The following is a 24,220-nucleotide window of genomic DNA, read 5'->3' as shown; positions in this document are numbered from 1 at the left end:
CTGGGGCTAATGAGAGTTGAAATGGGGCGATGGGGCAGGCTCACCATCCCTGCTTTATTAATGCGTTTCACAGAGGCTTCTCGTTCTGTTACTACAAATGTTTAGTCAGCCAAGTACATTTAAGCCAAGCCTTTTCCTTTTCTTTTCTCAAAGACTTGGTCAAATAATGAGCTCTCAGCACACATTTCAGACTCTCCCCACACAGCTGCCAGCTACTTACAGAGGAAATGGGCAGTGTGAACCCCACTGCGTAGAGGACAGTGGATGTGATGGTACTGTCATGGAACGGATACTTGATGCTGTCATCATTACAGAAAAAGCCCCTCTGATACGGCTTTATTTTTGCCAAGTTTAGAACAGCAAGGGGTAAGCCAGCTGTTGGGGGAAGGGAAAAAAAGATACACAGTTAAATATTTATCTATACGTATTATCAAGCATGGATGAAACTACTAAGCAACATGCAAAACTCAAGAGTGTAGCATATTCAGTATCATGCAGTGCACACAAACTGCCTAGACTTCAAAGCCCCATTTACCTATCTGTCCCATAGATACCAGCAACCAGGCCTGCCAACTGCAGAAGTGAGAATAGCGCAGAGTTCAGACACCAGAATGATGCTTTCCACATAAGGCAAGTTATGAGGCAAATTATTTAGCTGCTATGTTTATTTGGATTGATAACGTGGGAATGGAAATAATCAAAAGGGAAAGAATTTGAAAGTTGGACAGAATATAAATAAGAACTGGAACGACTGCAAGGAATGTAGGGCTTATTTTTATGAGACAATGTTTTTTGAAGCCAGGAAAAAAGGGAAGAATTTTCTGAAAGCTTGATGAAGAACAGTGGTTATTAATGAAGTTACAGAGTAGAAGGACAATTTGAACTAACTGTGTCTATTGAATCACTGTAGTATCCTAGCCAGTTATCACACATGATGAGCACCCTACATCCCAAGTATAGCAAGCTGGAAGGAAGAGGGAATCCTCTCTATAGTTGCACTACACCTTAGCGGTTCTCTGACATTCAGTATATATCAAGAGAAAAGACCTCTCCCCTGCCAGAGGGGGCGTAGGGTTTCATGGGTTCTTCTTATTTTTATGGCTTACTCCTTGACATCAGCAACTGCTACAACTAAAAAAACCAAAACAAAACATTGTCGTATCCCAGTGAAATATTTTACAGGGAGATAGACACTGTGGATTGTTTTCCCCCATTCACTTTCCCATATTGAGATGGGACTCGTATATACTCTCCAATTTAAATATTACATTCATCCCAACATGCATATTTCAATGCAGGAACAACCCTCAGCCCCAAGCACACACAGACTGTACACCTGCATGTCCACCTACATAAAGATTTTTATAATATGCTGAAATGCGGATTATGCTGGTTAGTACCCAAACTCCTCTGTAGTTTTAAATTTGCCTACCCTCAGTCTTTTTTGAAGAGCAAAAAAGAGGACACATTTGCTGACTTCTGCTTTTAACTATGGACTCTCATCTTACCTACCCATGAAAAAGGGGACATGTGGCAACCTTAAATAAATTGTTGATTTTAAATTGTCTGGACGGGGATGTAGTGTGAAAAATCTAGTCTTGAGGGATCAAGTGTTGGAAGATGGTACTCAGCTCTTCTGATAGTTTGCAGCCCTATGATCACTGATGTTTGAGTTGTAACTTTTAAGAAGAGGTAATTAGAGACCTATTTAAGGCCCCTATTTGGCCTATAGCTTTGACAATGAAAGGGTGGTCAAGGCTCCTCTCAGCAGTGACAGTAGCTGTGACTCTCAAGAAGGCAGAGCTGCAGGCACAGGATAGAAGCATGGTGTCTGTGTCATTCTTAATATATTTGTCACACTAAGGAAGACTGCTTGGAGAAACCCAGACCTTGGTAGGCCCATTGCTCACCTCATTCCACGGCAGATTTGCCTGGTTAGTGAAGCTCAGCTTGAGAAGTTTAACGCACCTCTTATCATTCATTATGCCTTTTAGAATTTCCAGGTTAAAAACATGAAAGGGGCCCCTATATTTGTTACGCTGAGGATTATTCCTCCCCCTCTCCCAGTATTTTTTTGTGCCATACCTTGTAGTATTTTAACTTCTAACATCTCAAATGTACAGCATGCCTCAGGATGTAGAGGCACTAACCCCCTTGTCCTCTTGGCTCTCATAACTGAATGTGTAACTGTCCTACATTGAGTTAGAGGATCAGCCTGTGCTGTTATGTGTTGTGTTCACGTCAGCCTCTGCTATTTTTTATCCAAATGCAATTTAACATTTGATGTCTGCATTATCATCATTTGATGACTGCTTGAACCAGACTCTAATCTCAAGGTAAATTCCAAAATGAGAAAAAGAATTTACCAAAGGGCCCAAAGCAAAAAGAGATGTACAAAAAGGTCTCCTCCAACTTTTTTTTAAAGTGAGGAATGACCCTAACCAACATTTTTTTAAAAAGTGTGAATAGTAGTGAGGTAAGTGAGGTAAAACCCTCTCTCCATAGGACATTACTTCTTCAGTCTCTTTGCTCTCCCCATCCCCCTTCCCCACAATCACAACCACACATTTACAGGATACCACAGTGAAACCATCACTTCCGCAGCAAAGCTGCTTACCATTCATTATCCAGAGACAGAATCCCAGGATTAGCACTACTGCAAATGTCATACTAACCACAGAAATAAAAACCATTCTTGCTTTTTGGTTCAAGATTACGTCAAAAGCCTACATGACCCACGAAAGCCAGTGTGGTACAGTGGTTAGAGAGCTAAACTAAGACCAGGGAGACCCAAGTTCTCCACACTCAGCCATGAAGCTCACTGAGTGACCTCGGGTTAGTCACTATCTTTCATCTTTATTTACCTCACAGGGCTATTCTTAAAGGTAGAATTTGGGTGGAGAAACCACATACACTCTCTTGAAAGAAAAGGGTAAATAAATTCTCGTAGCCCTTCAGCACCTTGCAATGTAATATATGGGGAGTATTACTCCTAAGAGTAAAACTACTGATTACCCCTGATTATAATGAGATTAGATTACCCCTGGTTATAATTAGTTGGGCGGGCTACAGAACAGTACGGAATACAGTGCGGGGTGTTGCACTAGCAGAAAGGGAATGGGGGTTATTGGGTTATTTTGGTTTTCAATTTTATTGTGCATTTGGTGTTTTATATTGTGATTTTATGTTGTAAACGCCCTGAGAACTGCGGGTAAAGGGCAGTATACAAATTTAATGAGTAAAAATAATAAAATAGCCTTCTGCTCATGCAACTGTACATTTTGATCGAAACACCAACCTTTTTAAAAAAATAATAATCCTAGATAACCATTTCTGCGAACAGAGTGGAGGGATAAAGGGTCTGAGAGTAAAAGAAGACAGGTCAGGGTGCAAAGCAGTGTGGATGAAATGAACAGAGGCGAACCTGCAGCTTATCAGAACTTTAAGAACGGAAAGTCGTGGATGTGGCAAACTCAAAGCAATTCTCATAAGATTAACATGGAAAGCAGCCCATGTCAAGTCTTAAGCATAATGGTATCTCATTTTATCCAGCAACTTATTTAGCAGTTTTTGAGGGGTGGAGAGAGAACCAAGTTAGTAAAAGAAATAATCTTACACAAGTGTTTGTTATTTTACCTTGCTTTAGAATAAGAATCTTCACCTACACCAATTCCTGGATAGTTAAAAAAATAAAATGTTCTCTGTGCCCTTTCAAGCATTGGTTCAAAGCTACTCTAATTATAGCTGTAACTACCTAGGAGTACAGGATCTGGCAGCATGATTCACACTCTAATCCAAGTTTAGATTTAACACTATTTTTGCTGAATGACTTCTGCAGATTTACAACCTGAACCTGCTTATATTTACTCAGACGGAGTTCCAACAGGGTTAGATGGGGCTTACTTCTCACGTGAACATAGGACTGCAGCCCCATGAATGCATACAGTGCCACTAACTTGGCTTATCTGCAAATGCTCCATTTTAATTGCCTTATGGGTTAGTATAGTCAGTGTTCATACAGGGAAAAGTGAACAACCTGAATTTGCTATTTGATGGACCTGCACATAAATTGTTACAGGTTTATTCAAAATATGGCACCGTTTTTTAATATCTATACTCAGCCTCTCACTATGCCAACTGCTTCACAGATGCCCCACATTTAATTTCCACAACACCCTTACCAGTCAACTCAAAGTTCTGTTGAATGATGTCCCAACACTCCTTGCCAAACTGCCCCTGCCAGGGTTCCTAGCTTTTCGCAACCATTTTTTCCACTGTCTTCCAAGGGCAAAAAAGTTCTTTCTGCTACAACAGCAAAAACTCAGTAATGAGGATGTCTGGTTTCTATTAAGCATACATGGCAAGTTTAGAAATGTTAACAGTAGTCTATAAAATTAGATAGGGAGGAGAACTTGATTCCCCCAAGGCAATTCAGAAAAGAAATAATGCCAAGGTGACAAAGGAGGGACAAGACTCTGGCTACCATTCAAGTCTGTGCAAGATAACAATTCTAACTTGGGTAGTATTAAAACATTTTTGTTTTTACCACACTCACTCATTTTATGGTTAGCGGTAAGCCTTTATCAGGAGTATTTTGCCTTGCAATGTTCCTTCTCAAGGGTAACCCCTTCTCTTGTACTTTCATTTTTAGCAGCCTTGGAAAGTTCCCCCTTCATATTTGGCTAAATTACAGAATAGAAACCAGGGTCGTTGACAGTCACGGAGAAAGATTCACTCAGGAGAGAATAATTATACCAATTCTGTAAGTAGGCTCCTGCATATAAAAACATACTGACAGATATATTAACTTGCGGAATTCACTGCCGCAAGATATGATGATGGCCACTAGCTTTAATGGCTATAAAACCATCAAAAGCAATTAACCATGACAGCTAAATGAAACCTTCATATAGCAAAACAATATGCTTCTCTTAGGAATGCTACATACTGGGTCAAAGAGTGCTGGTTATCATCTTTATGTTCTGTTTGTGATCTCTATGTAATTAGCTGGCTCCCTAATGGAAACCAAATGATGACTGAAGGATATTTGATCCAGCTAGATTGTTCTTCTCAGGTGTAACAAAAGCTCTATTGAAGTCACTGGATTTAAGTGTTTAACAGTGTGCTTGTGTCCCATTAATTTCCATGGGACTCAGACACACCTTCAATTTTAACAGATTACTGCAAATACGTCAAGGCCCATGGGAATTGTTTGTTAATTGTTTAAAAGATTTCTATACTACCCTTCAGCACAGCTTCCAGGGCAACACACAAAAAGAAAAGAAAATACAAATAAAACATACACCTCAAGAGAACTATTTATTATGTTTTTCCTCCCCCCCCCCCCCCGTAAATGGAAGGAGGAAATGTTGGGAGAAATATGAACAGCAGAGCCTCCAAGTGTCCCTATTTTCCAGGGACATCCCTGATTTAGAGAAGCTGTCCCGGTTTATGATTTGATCCCAGAATGTCTCAGTTTTCCTTAGGATGTCCCTATTTTCTTTGGAGCAATCTCGGAGGGTATGGTGCCTGAAGGCAATCCTGTATAGGGAAGTTTTTTAATGTTTTATTGTGGTTTTTATATATGTTGGAAGCCACCCAAAGTGGCTGGGGCAATCCAGTAAGATGTGTGGGGTATAAATAGTAAAATCATCATTATGGAATGGGGTGTCCCTAATTTTCATCAGAGAAATGTTGGGGGGTATGGAATAGAGTGTCCCTCAGGTTCTGAGGCAGTCTTTCCTGCCAATGTGGGGACTGAACCATGAAGATGAGAGTGAGCCTGGAGTGCTCAGCAGATAAGAAACGAAAACAAACAAACAAACAGGCCTAAACCATAGTTTACCTCCTACAAGTCTGCAAGTCCGTAACTGTTGGTTGCAAAACCATAGCTGGTGTGATGCGTGAACTGAAGCACTGCATACTGCAGCCTCTCTACATTACCTACTTAGCAGGCAACTAGTATTGTCATTTGCACCTCTACTGTTCCATGCCCGTTCAAAAACCTTAAAATACCAGTACACACTCCGATGATGGTGTGCACACATGCCTTTTGAAAACACTGATACACTCAGTCGATTTCCTTTTGCTGAACTTTCAGGGGTTTCCCAACATCTCCTCCTCTCCTTGCCAGCTTTCATGTGTTGTTTTAAAACTGCTGCTACTTTTTTCTTTTACCTTTACTGTAAGCTCCTTTGATTACATTTTAACAGAAAGGCAAGACATAAATACATACCTGCAGAAGTGCTCTAAAGTGGCATGTATGACCTTAATGACCTTAAGTAAGGCAACTCAACAGCTCTTTACTTCATGTCCCTATGCTTAATTTTTTCTTCTTAGGTTTTCTCTAAAAATCCATGATTTTAAAAATTGTATTAGATTTTTTAAGAAGTTTAAAAGTTTACGGACAAAATTAATTAACTTTAAGTTATAGATTGTTGGAGTACCATAAGAGCTAGTCCAACAGACTGAATGGTTGATCTGTGCAAGATGTAAAGTGGTATCCAACACTACCATTCCACTCATGTAACAGACTTCCACTTGGACAATGGAACTTCCTCCTCTCCCCTAAAGCCCTGCACACACCCTCAACAACTATTCCAGAGGGCTGAGGGATTCCTCAGAGCAGATTTGGAGGGGGGGGGACAGTGAGGTGAAAAGGAAAGGGAAATCCTATGTGAAGTTTGAAACCCCTATGTTCAAGTTTGAAACCCCAGCTTACCCACATACTCTGTGATCTTGAGCAAGACAAAACAGACTAAATCAGAGGGGGGAAACTGTAAAATAGACTTCATATAAAGTGTTGGAGCCAGAGCTGGATGAGTGAAACTCCATTTGCACAAAAGGACCTTGCTGACCTCTTCCACTACACACTGTGGGACTCCCCAAAAAGCCACTTCAGAAGCCTGAGGGACCATCTGGAACAGGTGTTGATGGGACATGAAGAGCCACAATGGGATGGGGAATCAGGAGAATTCAGCAGGGCTGTTTTGTACACGTGGAAGTGCCTTTCGACTATCAGAAAACATCTCTGGATGCAAGCCAATGAATTACTAGAAGGTGCGCCTTATTTGCCCCTCCTAAATTACCAAATAAAGAGCCTATCTTACATTAGGAATATAGAACTGCTAAAGGAGCTTGGTGAGACAGGTCCTATAAATTGAACATTGCTCACTTTCAACAATATGCAACTAGAAGCAGCAGCAATTACAAACAAGTCACTGCAAGTTCTAGTGTGTCCTATATTAGCATTTATAACATTTCAGAAATATGAACTGGGAGTGGCTGTGGAGCTATTAAAAAATAAAGACCATATGAGGTACTGGAAACAAGAGAACATTGATCAGGGAGAGAATGAATCTTGACCTCGTTTACCATTTTTAAAAAAGGAAAGATACAATATCACTTAAGTCAAGAAAGGGGAAGCTAATGTGGCCCTCCAGGCCTTTCTGTCTGGCCCTTTGGACTCTCCGCAGGCCACACTCCTTAAAGGAGGTTGTGGAGCTAGGCCTCTGAGTGTTTTTGTCTGGCTGGAATTTGTCCTTGAAGTGGTATTAAATCTTCTTTGCCTGGATATAAGATAGAGAGGGGTGTGAGACAGTGCGTAGAAATCAGCCTATTGTATGAAGGTAAAATTTACATCCACTTGTCTACCCACTACGCATGTGGCCTCTGGAAGGTTGCCAGTAAGGGAATGTAGTCCTCAGACTGAAAAAGGTTTCACGCCCCTTACGTATGTGATTAGTACCGTACTAATCATGGAAACCAGAATTTAAAAAACATCAACAACCCTGCATTTGCCTCAAGCAGCCTTTATGAGGAGAGGGGGCATAAATACAATATTTTAAAATACACCAAATATTGTGTAGACATTCAGCAAGGACAACTGTAGCTCGTCTGCAATTCACAGCTACCATTCTATGACACAGCCACTAATGCTCATGAACAATCTCAACAGTGATGGAGAAGGAGGCAATTGTGTTGATTTCTCAGGAATGGAGACACAACCTATAGGGGAGACGTCAATAATGCTCACAACCAAATTACAAGCATCAGTTCTGAGACTAGAAGTCACAAGCCTTGAGGTACAGATCTAATCCTTGTGGTCTGATTAAACCTGACAAATGAAAGGACAAGGAAGCTGCTACCTATTTTCATCAGGCTCATGATTCATCTTGACTAAACTAAGACAAGATTTCTATTATATGGCATACTTTCTGGATTCGGGAAGGTCTTCACCTTGTCATCCCCAACTCATAGGATAAGTAAACCCTAAACAACTGCTGTCAGTCAAAGATGATTGGGTTAAAGCAGAGCTTTCCAAACTTTTCATGTTGGTGGCACAGTTTTTAGACATGCATCATTTTGTGAAACAAGTACTGTAATTCAGTTTTACTAGCAAACCAGAGGTTAAACTATCCCCTTTCTAGTCCTGGGAGGCGTGCAGGAAGTGTTCATGCGACACACCTACACACTGTATTGCAACACACAGTTTGGAAGGCTCTGGGTTAAAGGGACTATACCCTGGCTAGGTGGAGTGCTGTATCTTAACCATTCTGGCACTCAACAAGAGAGAAGAATCACAAATGCAAGATGGTGCAACCAACTTTACCATTTTTCTTCCACAAAGCCAAAGAAAATATTTCTCTTCTCACATACATTAACGACATAATTATATTTAATTGGAATTGGTGGCTCTGTTCTATCAATGAATTTTAAGTCGGTTGGAGCTAAAATGAATTTAGGGATAAGGAATGAATTGGGGGCAGGAGGATGAGGCCACCATTTGGATTTTAAGGAGCAGAGGATGCTATGGCATGTGAAAGGTAGACGTGGTAGAAGAAAGGGAGCCAGATATCTGTGCTCCCTCTCCATTCTGTAGGCACCCACAATTTCAAGGTGCTTTTTGTGAATGTTAGATCAACTAATGGGAAGTTGTTAACTTCTTGCTGCATTGCTGAAACATGGCTGGAAAGCAAATGTGTGTCCAGACAGCTCTCAGTCTCTCTACATGGTGTCAAGGACTAGAGATAAGCCTTGGATTCTGCTGCTGTACCACCTGCCCTGCTGAGTAACAATTTCCTTGTCTGAGCTTTACAGAGGGAGTCTCAGAGGTGGTGCTGGCTGCTTTTCAGCTTATGCCAGTTGGTGATGTGGACAAATGTATTGGAGAGTTGAGAATTAAGGCCTATCATCTGCCAATGGATCCTTACTCTACCTAATTACTGTATTAAAATCTGCCAGGTTAGGGCTTATCACCTTTACCTTGGTGGCAGCTCATGCTTCTCTGAAAGAGAGTGCAATGCTTACTGATCTCAGAGAAGCAATGGTTAGACACCTGTTCCCAAAAATGGAAATGTGGACCCTCTGGCTTTTAATAACTATTAGCCAGTATCTCATGTTCCACTCTTCAATAAGATACTGGGAAGGGTGGTTTCATGGTTCCAGGTATTTCTCTAGGATACTGATTGTTTAGTTCAATTCTAATCTGTTTTCCAGCCTAATTTTGGGGCATTTGTTATCCTCATTATGGAACTCCCTCCCGCTGGAAGTGCTCTTTGCTCTTTCATTAGTGGCTTTTAAAGAAATTGGCTGCATTACATTCACTTTTAACCTATTTGAGGCTGGTCCAGGCTTTAAAAAGTAATTTAATCACTGCTGCTATATGGGGAGATCTATTTTCCTGCTGATTTTTAGCCTGAGTTATGTCTACATATTTGTGTTTTATTATTTTATTAAGTGAATCACCCTGAGAGTGTCGCACAGTCCTGAAAAGCCCTATAAAAATACCTTAATAAACATAAATAAAAATTATCATAATCCTTTTCAAAACACCAAATGACAAGATTAAAAATAAATTACAGAATTAAAACTTTTGGAATTATATCCAACACAAATATGAACTTATGGTCAATTAACACCAGTTTATCTAACCACAGCATCCGCTAGCCAAAAAGCCAAGCATTTCAGTTCGGAGAATTGAACACAATTGTCCTGGCTTAGAAGCCTTTAGGGAAGGAAACACAAGCAGGGCGGGGGAACCAAAAGGAAATCCTCAGTTCTGAAAGTTAAAGTCCACAGGAAAAGGAGTGCCAACATGTTAATATCCAAAGGTGAAAAATGTGCTTCCCTTGGCAAAAATATGCCTGGCTTTTTAATTAATCGGTTTACATTAGGAAAATATTCCAGCTAAGATTGAAGTTTTTATAAGCCCTGGAAAAGCACCACACACAGCAAAAATAGCCCAACCATGCCCGATTAGCATAACAAGATGTTCTGTTAACATAACATGATGTCCCTCAACGATCTCTTGCATATGCAGCAAATACAAAAGCCAACTTCATAGCTGAAACCACCACATTGATCCATGCTATATTTTTTCTGTCATGATACTGATTAACAGTTGGCATTTCAATGGTGAAATCAGCTCACATTTCCGCTTTTAACCACAGAGGAAAGTACAAAGGGTGCACAGGGAGTATTCCTGAATTTAAGAGAATTTGCATGCAGCTATGTGGCTTTCTAGCAGGAAGCTTGGTATCCTTTGCCATAGAAAAGAGCTACTGCAGAACACAGACAGAAGCCATAAATACTATCTGGCAGGAACAGCATCAGGCTCTAGCAATAGAGCCCCCTCCAACTTTGCTCACAGATTCAAGCATTTTCTTTTGTTTTGAATAGATACAAAGAGAGCTTTGGTTTCAGAAATATTTTCCTGGTAAACAGTATTCTGTAGCTCAAATCCCTAAAGGAAGCAAGAAGTTAGATTACAGCAGCAGCACAGCAGAGGCAATCAAAAACCAAACATAAGAAGGTTGTGAACAGATTTTTTTTTTAAAAAAAAAAGGTGATCGCAGCTAATTAATTGTTGGATTTAAATAAATTAATTGTTGGATTTAAATAAACATACTGAAGCATGCACATAGTAATGTTAAAAAAGCCATCTTTCATATTTTCTTTCATTCTCGGATATAACAGACCAGAAACAAAATAATAATAATCAAAAATAATAATCATGTGTGTTCTCAGTACCATCAATTAAAGCTATCCTTCACAAAATTTTAATTCCTAAGTTGTTTTATCTGTAGGTTAAAATAGCAATCCTGAATTATAGTTCAGTTTATCACATGGTACATAAACACTGTGAAATAATAATAAATATACAATCTTAGCATTGTTTCCCAACTGCACAACAGGAATTCTCCCAAAATCTTGCATTTGAATGTATAAGGGCACTAAAATAAAACGTAGTTTCACAATATTTCCACTAGTAGTAGTAGTAGTTGGCAGAGACAATGGAGTACATCTCCAAGGGTGAAGTCAAACTGCTGTGTTAGCTGCACTGAAGTGACATCCCCGGGGCACAAGCCTGGGCAGTGTGTATAGAGGTCCTGGGCTGCCCAGGCGACAAGAACCCCCGCTTGGCCTCACTGATGTGGTCCAAGAAAGGCAGAGGAAGAAATTTGCCGAAGTTGCCAAAAGGAGGCATACAAGGCACCATCCAACCATCTTAGGGACTCCACTCCAGATTTGTCTAGGGTTTACTCCTTAGCACTTCTTCCAGCAGCAGGTTTCCTTCTCCTAGATAAGCTACCTTCCCAAGGGTGATGAGCCCTTTCCACTAGTGCAATTTTAATTATTTCACATTCTAATTTGGTTGAATTACATGGTTCTTTGATTAAATATTTATTGGGTATCTCTGTAAGTTTCTTTGCAAGCTACTTAGATTGCTTTTATTAAGTACTACGGTATATGGAACATAAATTAATCAAATCATTGGTTTCACCAGCAGACCTATTGTGTTGGTTTATTTCTCAATGCTGTGCAACACAGGAATCCATCACTAGCAAAAGGGCCTTTGAGTCAGTGGACTGACAGCATTGGATACAACCTTTGGATTGGGCCCCAGTGCAAAGAAATATGTTGCTACCTAAGTACTGTGGGAATAAAAAAAAAACAAGTATGGGGGACCTCTGGTCTTCCACATGTTGGTGAACTACAACTCCCAACACCCTCGGTCACTGGCTATGTTTGCTGGGATTGACAGGAGTTGTAATACAGCAACAGTGCAATGCCAAAGGTTCCCCACACCTGGAACAGAAGTTTTTGCCTTTATAAAACATCAGACCACTAGTCTATTCAGTCCAGTATTATCTACCAAGCTTTGCAGCAGGTCTCAAAGTTCACAGAAAGCAACTCTTCCTTACTCTTCAACCAGATACCTTTTCCTTCAAGATGATAGATGCTGAACCTAGGACTTACATGTCAGCCCTGTCCAAGCCACCCTCTCAATGCAATAACTCAGAGGGTCAGCCCACTTCCTCCCCTATTCCAACGATCACAGGTCTGTTTGCTTAAAATTACTTTGATCTTGTGTACTTTGACCATGGCTATTTAAAGTCTTATCAACTGTGCAAAGAAAATAAATAAAAGGGCAGGATGGTAAAACAAAGCTTCATAAGGCGGCTTCAGAGAAGGCTGCCTCTAGATTATATAGAACATTCTATGGCAGAACATCCCATGGAAGAAAAACCAATGCAAAAATCAGAGAATTCAAGATACAGTGGAGTGGGGAAATATTTTTTACAAATACTGGAGGAGGAGAACGCCCCTTTACAAAGCACTTCAGAGTCAGTCACACATCATGGTACAGCTATAAATGAGGCCTTTTAAAAAGCAGAATTCATTTTATGCTGGACAATTTAATGTTCACACTGGAAAGTTTAACGGATTGTCACTAGGCTTATTAAGCAACACTTTATGTTGACAAGCAAGTATTAGGCATACTTTCTCACATGAGAAAGATTTACAGTATTTTTATCATCTAGTATTTTTCTATTCCATATAAAGCCTGTAAAATCAGCCAATTTAAAACATGTCTCCACCCTAAACTGGTGCACACACACTGAATGAAAAAGAAAAAGAAACTGGTAGCTGTGCCAGTCCATCATAGAAAATCCAAACAGGAGCGTAGTATCTTTTAAAGCACCACAAAAATCACAAAACACTGAGCAACTACTGAAAAGCTGAACTTGAAAGCTTGTGCACTACAGTACTTTGTAACATTTTGATGGTGCCTAATGGAAAGTATTACACTACTGTCACTTTTGCGTAAGCAGAAGTAAAAGGGAGTGAATGACCATGAACTTTGTACACAAGGTCTGAGTAACAGGAAGAACATTCAAATACTTCTCCTTCCAGTATAGGCTTTTCCTTTCAATAAGCCTATGGGAGTGGGTAACTGGGGACAGACAAACTAATAGCCATTTCATAACCACATTATTGTATAGCATAAGCCAGAGTTGGCACACTACTGAACTAGACTAGACTATCACCTCGTACTACATGAAGCGCACCGTGAAACAAAAGTACTAAACATAAAGCCCTTCTGGATATAATGGGAACCATCCCTTCCCTTGGCACAGTGGAGTTTCCATAGCATGCAAGACTGGAAACATTTCCAGAACTTACTTTAAAACCATGTCATTTTTATATTGTGGGACATAAACCAAATTGCAATGTATGTTTTAAGTAGTAAAATATTTTAATAGAATATATATAGGTGCTCATATTTCTAAGGTAGCAAAGAGCTCCAGTAATGGGCATCCTAAAACGTGTGTGTGTGTGTCTGTGCACGCGCGCGTGTTTTAACAAATGTGAAGGGCAGTTTGGGATTTTTCTTGGGTGGAAAACTAACCCTTCATCCTTTCCAACAAAATGTGAGAATGACCATTATAAAATTTTCTTTTTTAAAAAAGCCACAGCTCTGGCCAAAGCAAATGCAAGGAACTCTTGAAGGGAGAACCATCTCCTGTAGAATAAAAATCTTTCTGTATTTTAAAGGACATGGCAATTCTCCTTGAGAAGCTTCATTTTTGAAGTTATGCTGTAAGTGTGAATATACGCTAAGCAATAAGTTCCTATGCAACAATCCAAACCATCATTTCATGGAGTATGGAAAATTCCCTTAAAAACATTTGGCTATGCCAGTTAAAGTACTCTTTAATTTTTGCAATAAGTGTGGAAGATGGAGACTTCGTCCAGGTTTTCTCTTTTCTAAAAGCCCATTCACAGGCCCACTCAGTGCACTGGATCTGGGTGTGCTAGGGATGCTCTTTCTCTCCCCCACCCCACACACCTGCTAACTGCAGGGTAGCTCCAAAGGTTTGATTATATATGATTTTCATGTATATGCATAACCCTTGGAACTGGGCTTGATGCATAGATGAGGGATTACTGTCAATCTTTGCTGTCAGTGTATCTAATTGATCTAATGTAGCAGCAAATACTAGTATTATAGAATCATAAGGACTCTGCTCGTGACAGCACAACTTTACTTTATGATAGTTAACTGTAGCCATTTGGCAACAATGTAGCTAAACTACTACAGGCCTGCTCATGCAGAAAATCCTATCACTTATAGGTCAATTAAAGAGTCAAGGGGCATTCTGGAGTTTTATTTTTTTCACAGTGATACCACCTTGAGACTCATTCAATCATTCCCAAGAAGAGATGCACCCACTAAATACAAAGATGACAAAAATTGTTGCTTCCAAGGTAAAGTCAGGAGATTCCCAGATGGTTCAAGGATGGACTATCAGTATTACAAGAAAACATAACAGAAGCAACCAGTTTGTGAGGTCTTATTAGACACACGTGAATACAAAGCATGGCATTAGGCTTATCAGAGAACGATTTAAATTACAGTTCTCTTTAAACCACTGAAATATGGAATAGGCACAAGCTATTTCTGATTTTATTCATATTTTAAGAGCAAATACTAAGAAGACTATGCAAAGCAGACAAAATTGTTCCATAGTGTTTCTTATTTACCGTCTCCTAATTCACAGACCCAAACATACCACTTAACTGTCAAATGCCAGTTTGATTGCACTAAACTAAATCAACCAACAGAAAGTGTTCTATCACACAATTCATCAGTTTGTCACATCACTTGATGGTCATTGTTTAAATTGGTTTAAAACACCCATTTGGTTTTACTTGTAAACATACAACATTAGTTACTGGGTTTTAAATGTTCACTACATATTCAAAGTTTATTCCACCAATATGTTCTGGCATCAAGAGTCATCAGATTTGGTCCATATGGGAAAAATTGGGGGATGGGGAAAATATCATTGTTTTTGTTGCTATTTATTTATTGTTTTACACTTTTTAACACACACGCAAATACAAAGAAAGTTTCGTATGGTTGAAGTAATTGCTGTCAAGAGAAAAATGCATGATAACAGATTTGGGTATATAAAACTATGCAAGAGGCAAAGCAATTTCTATACTTCCCACATGTTCAAGCCAATTGAAAATATGTTCCTTAGTCAACCAATTGTAAAAGTGCCTTTCATCAACAACTCTGATAATATGTTTCAGTTGCCCTTACCTCCAGCTCTTCTCCAAGCCATGTTTATGGGCTGTTTCTCCATAAAAGGGGCAAATTTGTCTATAGAACAACTGGACTGCCTAGCACAGCAATCTGAGTATCTACACAAAAAGCCAGAACAGAAGCCCCAGTTGTTAAGTCCTTAACAATTTAATGCATGAGTAACAGATGGGAATAAAAGCTACAAACCCCTCAAGTATAGCTTGGTCAAAATGTACAACTTCCTATTAGATAGAAAACTTATAATTAATAGGTGATTGTAAAATAGGCTTTGATGACTTCAGGCTAAACTGTCATACTGCCCTGCTTTCAAAAGAAAACAACTAGTGTGATGCTTAAAACCAACTCTGGCTTAGTAAAACCATAGTTTGGGTTTTTTTCACTTCCTCTGCAGCAAACAGAGAATTATGATGAAAGTTAACTGCCTCTGGGCCTGGGTATGGTAGACTGCCATTATGCTACACAATGATAGCGTTCCCCAGTGCTGTTCTTGGCAGCAAGAGTATCACAGGCATGACCAACCACTGAGAAACTATGCCAGACCAAGAAGGGGGGGGGGGCGATGTTTGCAATTTAAGCCTTTCTGCTTTGTTCCACAATAAAATGTGATCTTTTAATACCTTGGGGAACTTAGGGAATATTTACAACAATATTTTGAAAGTAAGCCTTTCCAATTTAAGATCACCCCCATCTTAAAAAACTGTACAGCAATCACCAACACATTTACCAAGAAGCTTTCCCATTGATTTCAGTCCATTGAAAACATGTTTATGATATCTTCTGTATCAAGAATGCATCCTACAAACAATGGCTGCCTAAAGGATAAGACAGCAGAAGAATGACAAGGCACATGGGCAACAGCACAATTAGGTCACCGCCTTTATTAGGCATGCACCTAATGTCTTAAGTGCTGTCGTTTCCCCCAACATTTAATTGTAGCATTTCTCTGTGTTACGCATCTGTTAGAAGAAACCCTGTCAGAAGATAAATGTCAACCTTTTATACGGCCCATTTATGCTCTGCTTTCTGACCCAAAAGAGAGAACTTCTTAGAAGCCTTAGGAACTGCTGGCACTGCCATCAGCTTCTACACCTAGACATCTAAGGTTCTACCATTAGACATCTAGAGTTCTGTCATCTGGTGTACCTATAAAGGCTCAGAAAGAAAAGAAAGCAACATTTTCTCCCTCAGAAGTCTATTATCCCTGTGATGGTATGATAAGTGGTATTACACAGAACCTTGGGACTCACAGTGAACAAGGAGAGTGGTAATACTCAAGCAATGCAGACTGGTCTACAGCCCCACAGAGAACTGGTCAATGTAAAAAGGTAAAGGACCCTTGGACAGTTAAGTCCAGTCAAAAGCAGCTATGGGGTGTGGCACTCATCTCGTTCCAGGTCAAAGGAGTGCACATTTAACCGCAGACAGCTTTCCGGGTCATGTGGCCATCATGACTAAACCACTTCTGGCACAGTGGGACACTGTGATGAGTGCCAGAGTGCACGGAAACACCATTTACCTTCCCACCGCAGCAGTACCTATTTATCTACATGCACTGGTATGCTTTCGGACTGCTACATTGGCAGGAGCACAGAGAACTGGAGCAATCTCAAATCTGTATTGAAGCTGTAACCTTCTAACTACAAAGAAAAGAAGTCAAATGACTGGAGGATCAAACTACCTAAAAGTAATGTTTATGTCAGAGACATAAACTGCACATTGCTCTTGTTTAGATGAAGGAAGGAAATCACTTTTTGTTGCAGTGCTGGGGAGTGGAAATGCAGCGGAAAGTGTGGGCAACTAAAATTTTTGCTACCTCCTGTTTTCTTGCCACAATTTTAAATGGGAAGGGGCATACACACTTTACACACTTAACACACTATGGGAGAAGTTACAGGGGGCGGGAGGCAGAATAAGGGAAACAACTAGCTGGAAAAGGATTAGATGCCCCTCCCCACTGCTTCTCCTTTACTGTACCCCCTGAAAGGGTAATCAGGCAGCCGTAACACACAACCTGTTTTTTGGGCCCCATCAGCAGTATTCCACAATACAACATGAGACATGTCTACTCAGGAGTCCCATTGATCTCAGTATGGCTTACTTCCAGGTGAATGGGTATAGGACCGCAGCCTTAGTCACCCTGCAGCAGCATTTTTACAGAAAGTAGGCAAGCAAACCTGAAGTGCAGTGGAACTTAAATTGCTCACAGCTTTGGAAGCAAACATCATAATTAAAGCCAAATGTAAATTAAACACCAGAATTGTTTCATCAGCTGCATTAGGAAAGCAGTAATTTAGAGTTGACAGGAAATAGGAAAAATGTATTTCCTCATTGCACCTAGAGCCAAGTGTTTCTATAGGGTAGAACTATAGCCCCAATTGCTAAATATAGTGTGAGTCTTTGTGTTTTCTAGAAAATGGCACATAGAATTATTCTACTTGTATCCTTCAAAATCCTGGATTCATAACTTCCCTACTGAACAACATATGTAACATGGGACTTCAGCTACAAATAAATATGGTCTTTCAGCAATAAATTAAGAGCTTACAATTCTTAGCATTTTGAATGTTCAAGACACTTCACACTGTTGTTGGCACCTGTCTGTCTTGAGAGACAATGGAGTGCATCTCCTCTGTGAAGCAGAGGCCTGGGCTGTGTGTACGGAAGCCCTAGGTTACCCAGACACCAAGATGTACCCCTCTCTCAGCCTTGTTGATGTGGTCCAAAACAAAGCAAAACAATACATTTGGCACCAGCTTGGCTACAGACTTGCCGGAAGGAGGCGTATAAGACATCCATTCGCCTTAAAAACTCCACTCCGGATTTGTGTAGAGTTTACTCTTAGCCTTTTCTTCTCCCAAAGATGTCCCACAAGACAGCAGATAATACACTTTGCATGCACTTTGAATACTCCAAAGGGCCAGACTTCAAGGTAGAGATACTGAAGCTGATCAAACAGCTTTCCTAACACATGGCCCTAATGGGTGATATCCACACAAATGTTATTAGCCACTTCCACATGTTCCAATTAAGAACATACCATTTAAAAACACAGAATAAGCAGCATCGATTTTTTATTACTCAGACAAGGGGTAATCAAAAGGCAGTTCAGCATGCACTGGTAGATCTAAGGGTTTCTGAGTCCCAGTATGTATGTATGTATGTATGTATGTATGTATGTATTTATTTATTTATTTTAAAAAACCACCCACAACAACTAAAAGGCTTTCCCCCATAAATATATGTCCACACACACAACACAACACAACCCATTACCTAGCGCTTGGCTGTGGTTGGTGGATCTTGAAAGTTCTGGTAAAAACAGACACACAGACAAGAAAAACACAGACACAGCACATCCTGCAAACCTGAAATCTGCCAGTCCCTGACCCAGGGAACAAGCTCAAACAACTAGGGCATATTTGGGGGGAAATTTCCAGAAAGGAAAATACATTGTGATTGGATGTTGGATGACAGAATATGAACATGGAGCACAACCCAGCAGAATATTTTTTGGCCAAAGGTCTCCTTTAACTGAGAACTACACAAAATAAAAGCAATCCTACCATAATCAGTCTTTAATTGGAGTAATTCCTGGTGGAGCCTGCTCTACATTACTTCTACTTACCAAAGGTAAGAGTACACTTAGAATCTGAGATTGCAATACAAAATATCCACAATGTTTAAAGACTGATGCTAACACAAAAGTGAACTCCAAACCTGTTGAATGCAAAAAGCCCTAAGTGATTTAACCAGTCCTGTCTTTAAAAATCTTTCCTTTGGGACTGCTGTGCAAAGCACTCCAACAGAAACCAACCACAGATCTCCCACTGGTTTCACCCTATCAGATTCCTGCTGGCAGCAGCCAAAATATAGAGAGCCTGGCAGACAATGCAAACATCAGATCAACCTACAAGCTACTACATGAAAGCCATGCCACAGTGAGACTGGCAACTATGAGGACCAGGATGCAGGGTGAGGTAGGTTTGGTCTGATTCAATGAATACTTCTTATGTTATTATGCTCTTTGTCTCTTACCACTCTCTTGAATTAACATCATAACCACTCTTGTAAAAACAAAAACAAAAAACCATTCAGTATTCTCGAGCACACAGAAATCGGTATCCTGCTATTTCATGTCTCTGAAATTAAGTAATGTAAGAAGCAGGTCAGGTATTAGACCCAAAGCTAGGCTATTTATATCCTGCCCTTAATCTGAATATCTCAGGGCAGGGTAACATCAAATTCAGCCAAATAACCCTATCAGCATCAATAAAATCACAAAAGGTAAAAATTCGATTTTTAAAGATCAGAAATCCAAATATATCAGGTTTTAAGCTCAGACTGAAATAACAGCAGTGAATGTTCTAGCAAGATTTCATAAAGCAGAGTTCCAAGGCAGGGGAACTACCTGAAGTGAGCTTCAGTTATAAAGCTCCCACAAGCAGGACGATAAGAAGAGCAACCCTGGTAAATTAGGACTATATAGGGAGAAGTTCTTTTCCAAGTATTTAGATACCAAACCATTCAGGGCTTTATGAGTCATCTGTAACACCTTAAAATTGAGACTGGGAATGTATTGGCAGCCTGTGCAAATCTTTTAAAAACAGATGTGGGAACTCCACTCAGAAGCCAAGCCACTTCATTTTGCACTACTTGGAGTTTCCAGGTAATCTTCAAGAACAGCCCCAAGTAGACAGCATTACAGTAATCCAAACGAGACATTATTAACAGCATGGATTACTGTGGCCAGAGTATCCCTATGCAGAAACAGCCATAGCTGGGGGAAAGCATTCCATGCTGCTGCTGCAATGTAGTGTCACATGGTAGAATCCAACAGTGCGCGAGCACACACACTCCCAACCTACACACTTGGTTCTTTCAAGCAGAGAGAAGCACTGTCAAGAACAGGTCATTCACATAATTAGTTTGGAACCACCAAACTAAAGCATCTGTATTATCAGGATTCCGTTTTAGTTTATAAACCCTCAACCAACCTATTACAGTGATCAGAGACTACTAGTCCAGCACCTGCATGACCTCACCTGATTCCGATGACAAGAAATACAGCTGGGTGTCACCTGTATAGTGGTGCCACCCAATAGGAACTACCATTTCACTTCGTAAGACATAAGAGATAATCTACAGCACTGTAACCACCTTTGATGCTTGAAACAGAATTATGCAAGATACAACTGACATCACCACTTGAGATATAATTATCAAATCACCCACCGTAACCTCAAGTATACATGGGTAAATTATTAATTTTGTTGCAATATAATCCCTTGGAATCTCAGGTTTGCAGCTTGCAAAGAACTACTGTATTACCTTCTGCCCACTCTTTGCTGCTGGGGCTTCTCTTTGGCTATATTTGGGGAAATGCAATCTTCGTTATCACAAACCCTGGTTCATGTTTTCCAAGTTTTCCAGTTCTGGTTTGCTAGCTCATCAGAAGCCATTGCTTATGCCCTGCCAACAATTGTTCAACTTGCTTAAACATGGCTTGACATATCTGAATTGAGCTTCTGGAAGTATTATCAACTATTTCATCCAAATGTTGAACGCTACTGAACCTGAAGAAAACCACACATGAACTCTCCCTTTTTCAGTTAAATGGTCATCCATGAATTATACACTGCATTCAAGTAAGGAGCATGTACTAAAGAAAAGAAAAAGAAAAAAAGATGCTGCATGCATCCTTTTTTTATTCAGATGCATTAGCTGGCAGATATAAAACCAGTTCCAGAAACTTTTCTCCATTGGGAGAAATGTATATCATTATTATTATAAAGCATTTGTATAGCACTTAATTCAAGAAGCTTCACATATACATGAACTTGAAAGTATTACAGTAACCCTGTAAGGTTGGTCAATATAAAAAAAAATGGAGATCTGAGATTGAATTTTTATTTAGAAGATTTATAAACCACTCCCTAAGCGGCGTACAAACTAGCCTTAAACCAGCTACTGGGTTCATGGTAAAAACCAAGGCCTTTCAAATGCATAACCACTAGCAATATAATTTATTAGCAAAAGAAAGAAACCTGCATGGATTTTATAACAGCATGCCACAAACAGGATACTAGTTTCCTGTTCACTCCTCTTTGCAGGTTTTTCCTTTACAGTATTCAGAGGTACAGACTTTTCTCATATATTCTCCCATGCAGAAAAATGGTCACACTGAAATTGGCCTGTTGCCTCTTTGCTGCCTGCTGTCAGAATTTGAAAGGATTTCAAATAGATAAGGTAAGACATAGCTCAAGATCTTATGTTAACTTTGACAGAAGACAATTGTACAGAAATTCCCTCATTCTTTCAATTAAAATGCCAGAATAGACACAGCAAGAAGTTCCCTCACTCTCTCTTCTTGCATTGTGACAAATTTTCAACTACTGTAGTTTAATCTGTATGTTTAGAATTGGTCAAACTGCCAGTACTCATCAACTATAGATATCAGTCATCATTCCTAGTAATTAAACGATGAGTGTCTAGCAAACTAAGAGTACCACTCGCTAAGGTACGGTAAAGTCTCTAAACATTTAGCTATGAAGGCAATTGATCATTTAGTACCAAAATTACATTTAAGTCACAATCTTTATCATAACAAGGCTGTCTAAGGCCACACAACATAAAACTGCCTAATACAAAATGGTAAGAAATCTTACCATTCTTGAGAAAAGAAAACCTGCACACTACTCACTTTTTCCAGTTAGCTCTCTAATGGATATTCATTTCCTCATTTGATCAGAAAAAGGGGGAAATAATATTCAGAAAATAAAGCCTAGAAATGAGTGTTCACATCTTGTGACCGAAATGGGAAGACCTATTTCTTCACAGCTTGTAAGGATGACAAACAGTAGCTATAGACAAAGAATGCTGGACGCTGTTATCAAGGAAATCTGCATTTTTTTACATCAACAACCTGAACAACTGTTCATGGCTATTCCTTTTTTAAAAAAAAATACAAGCCTGTCCAGATAGGAGGGAAATGATATCATCAGTTTTCCAGTAAACTTCAGCTTCATGACAACAAACCCTACCAGCGCTGTCCTACCTACTATCAGTGTACAGAGGCAGGTTTCTTAATTTTCGGTGTACACTAGTGATTCCAACCAATTCTTACATCAGTCCACTCTACACAATCCTGCTATGGACAGAAGAAGCTGCAGTGACCAAGTTTCTTCAGGTGAGACAATTGGGGGTTGACCTCCGAATTTAGGTGAGTTTAGGGATGGAAGAAGCACAGAGAAAAGAGCAGCGACAATAAAATGTGATGGCAAGCGGGGAAGATGGCAGAGCACATGGGGGAAGCAAGTACGGTGTTTGCAGCCCACTGCCCCACCGCCCTCTTTTTCCAAGCCTTCCTCGCAGCCTTGGCGGCGGGAGGTGGGAAAAAGCGAAGTTTAGCCCCTTGACATGCAATGGAAGCCAAGCAGACCTGGACACACGTATCGCATATGTATGTATGTACACACGCACCCATATTTCAAGCGCGTATTAAACGCGAGTTTTTTCCCTACCGCATGTGAAACTCCACACACCGGATATCAATATAGGTACGGGGTATATATGTACATATGCGAATGCTGCTCTCAGGCGTAGTTCGCGAAGCAGCTCGCAAAAAAGCAGCGCCCGCCCCGCGAAACAAGGGTGTTGTGTGAAGGGGGGACGGGAGAGGGAAAAGAAGCGCGTAGCGAAGGAGCATCCCCGGCGTCAAGCCTCCCTTTCCCCGCAGCCGCCTCCCTCCTCCCCTTTCCCCTCAGGGCGGCCGGCCGGCCGAGACGTACCCAGTATCAGGCACACCAAATCCAGCGCCACATAAGGGAGCCTCGTCTTGTCAAACATCGCGGCGGCGCCCGGGACTCCGTCTGGACCGCGCCGGGCTCACGAACAGCGGCAGGGGCGCGGAGGCTGGGAGCTCAGCCGCATCCAGCCACAGGGCCAGCTGAGGCGACGAGGGAGGAAAGGAGGAAGAGGAGGGGGGGCGGGTGTCGCGGAGCACGCTCCCTCTCTCCCCGCAACGGCACCACAAAGCGCCTCCTGAGGTGCCGCCACTATTATGCGGCCCTCGCGGAGGACGGGCTGGTGCTTTAAGGGAGGGGAGGGGAGCGACCAAGGGAGGGGAGGCGGGGTTCGCGCAGGCTCCGCCCACACCGCCGGCGTGCTCCGGCTCGCGACGCCGCCGCCGAGCGATTCTCTCCCACCCCCGTCATGCCCATCATCCTACCAAACTTTGCCCCGCCCAGTCGTTCTTGCCTTTCTTTTTCGTTGATTTCCGACGCGGCCAATCAGAGCTCTCTTTCCGACGTTTCAGGTACGTTTCTCCAGGCCGCGCCGCCCACCAGGAGGCTGGCAATCGCCCTTCATTTCCCGCCCCCTACGCTCCTGATGGGTACGCGTGCGCGCGCGCGCGCACTTTTTCTCCTCACAGTTTGCCGGAAGCGGTCACGGGCATTTAAAGGAGGAGATGTGATTTTTGTTCTCTCACTCCCCCCGCCTCGCCCTGTCTGTCAGTTCTTAAAAATACAAATGAAAGAAGTATTTTTTTAAAAAAAAATAACAATAAAATTCAGGGGGGTAGTTTAAGTTTAATAAAAGTATGCAAGGGGGAGATTGGACACGTGTTTTCCATTACATCTGTCTATATAGCTACACTTGCATTAAATAAAACCCAACACGTACTGGGGAGTCCCAGCTGCAATGGATTGCGATCTCTCAACCTATATTGTAATAACGTTTGTTGAAATATAAAATACATAAATTGCTCCGCTGACATATTGGGACAGCAGAAGAGTCCGAAATGAGTATGCAACTCTGAAT

General features: G+C 40.9%; 1 protein-coding gene across 2 annotated transcripts in view; it reads right to left on the bottom strand.

Moving 5' to 3' along the window:
• The window catches only part of PLPP1 (phospholipid phosphatase 1), an 86,892-nt gene extending 63,417 nt beyond the window's left edge, over positions 1 to 23,475 (bottom strand). The window contains exons 1-2 of one of the 2 annotated variants that reach the window (XM_081929993.1): positions 23,188 to 23,471; positions 221 to 375 (exon numbers count right to left, since the gene is read on the bottom strand). In XM_081929993.1, coding sequence (XP_081786119.1) covers positions 221 to 375; positions 23,188 to 23,245 — 213 coding nt within the window. In that variant the 5' untranslated portion in view covers positions 23,246 to 23,471. Of the gene's footprint in view, positions 1 to 220; positions 376 to 23,187 lie in introns of both variants that reach the window. The other variant, XM_081929994.1, reaches the window with a different exon arrangement.
• Between the last annotated feature and the right edge of the window lie 745 nt (positions 23,476 to 24,220).

Source organism: Podarcis melisellensis (assembly GCF_964234715.1).
Source record: "Podarcis melisellensis genome assembly, chromosome: 11".
NCBI classification, from domain to species: domain Eukaryota; kingdom Metazoa; phylum Chordata; class Lepidosauria; order Squamata; family Lacertidae; genus Podarcis; species Podarcis melisellensis.
This window is presented reverse-complemented; position numbering and strand designations above follow the sequence as displayed.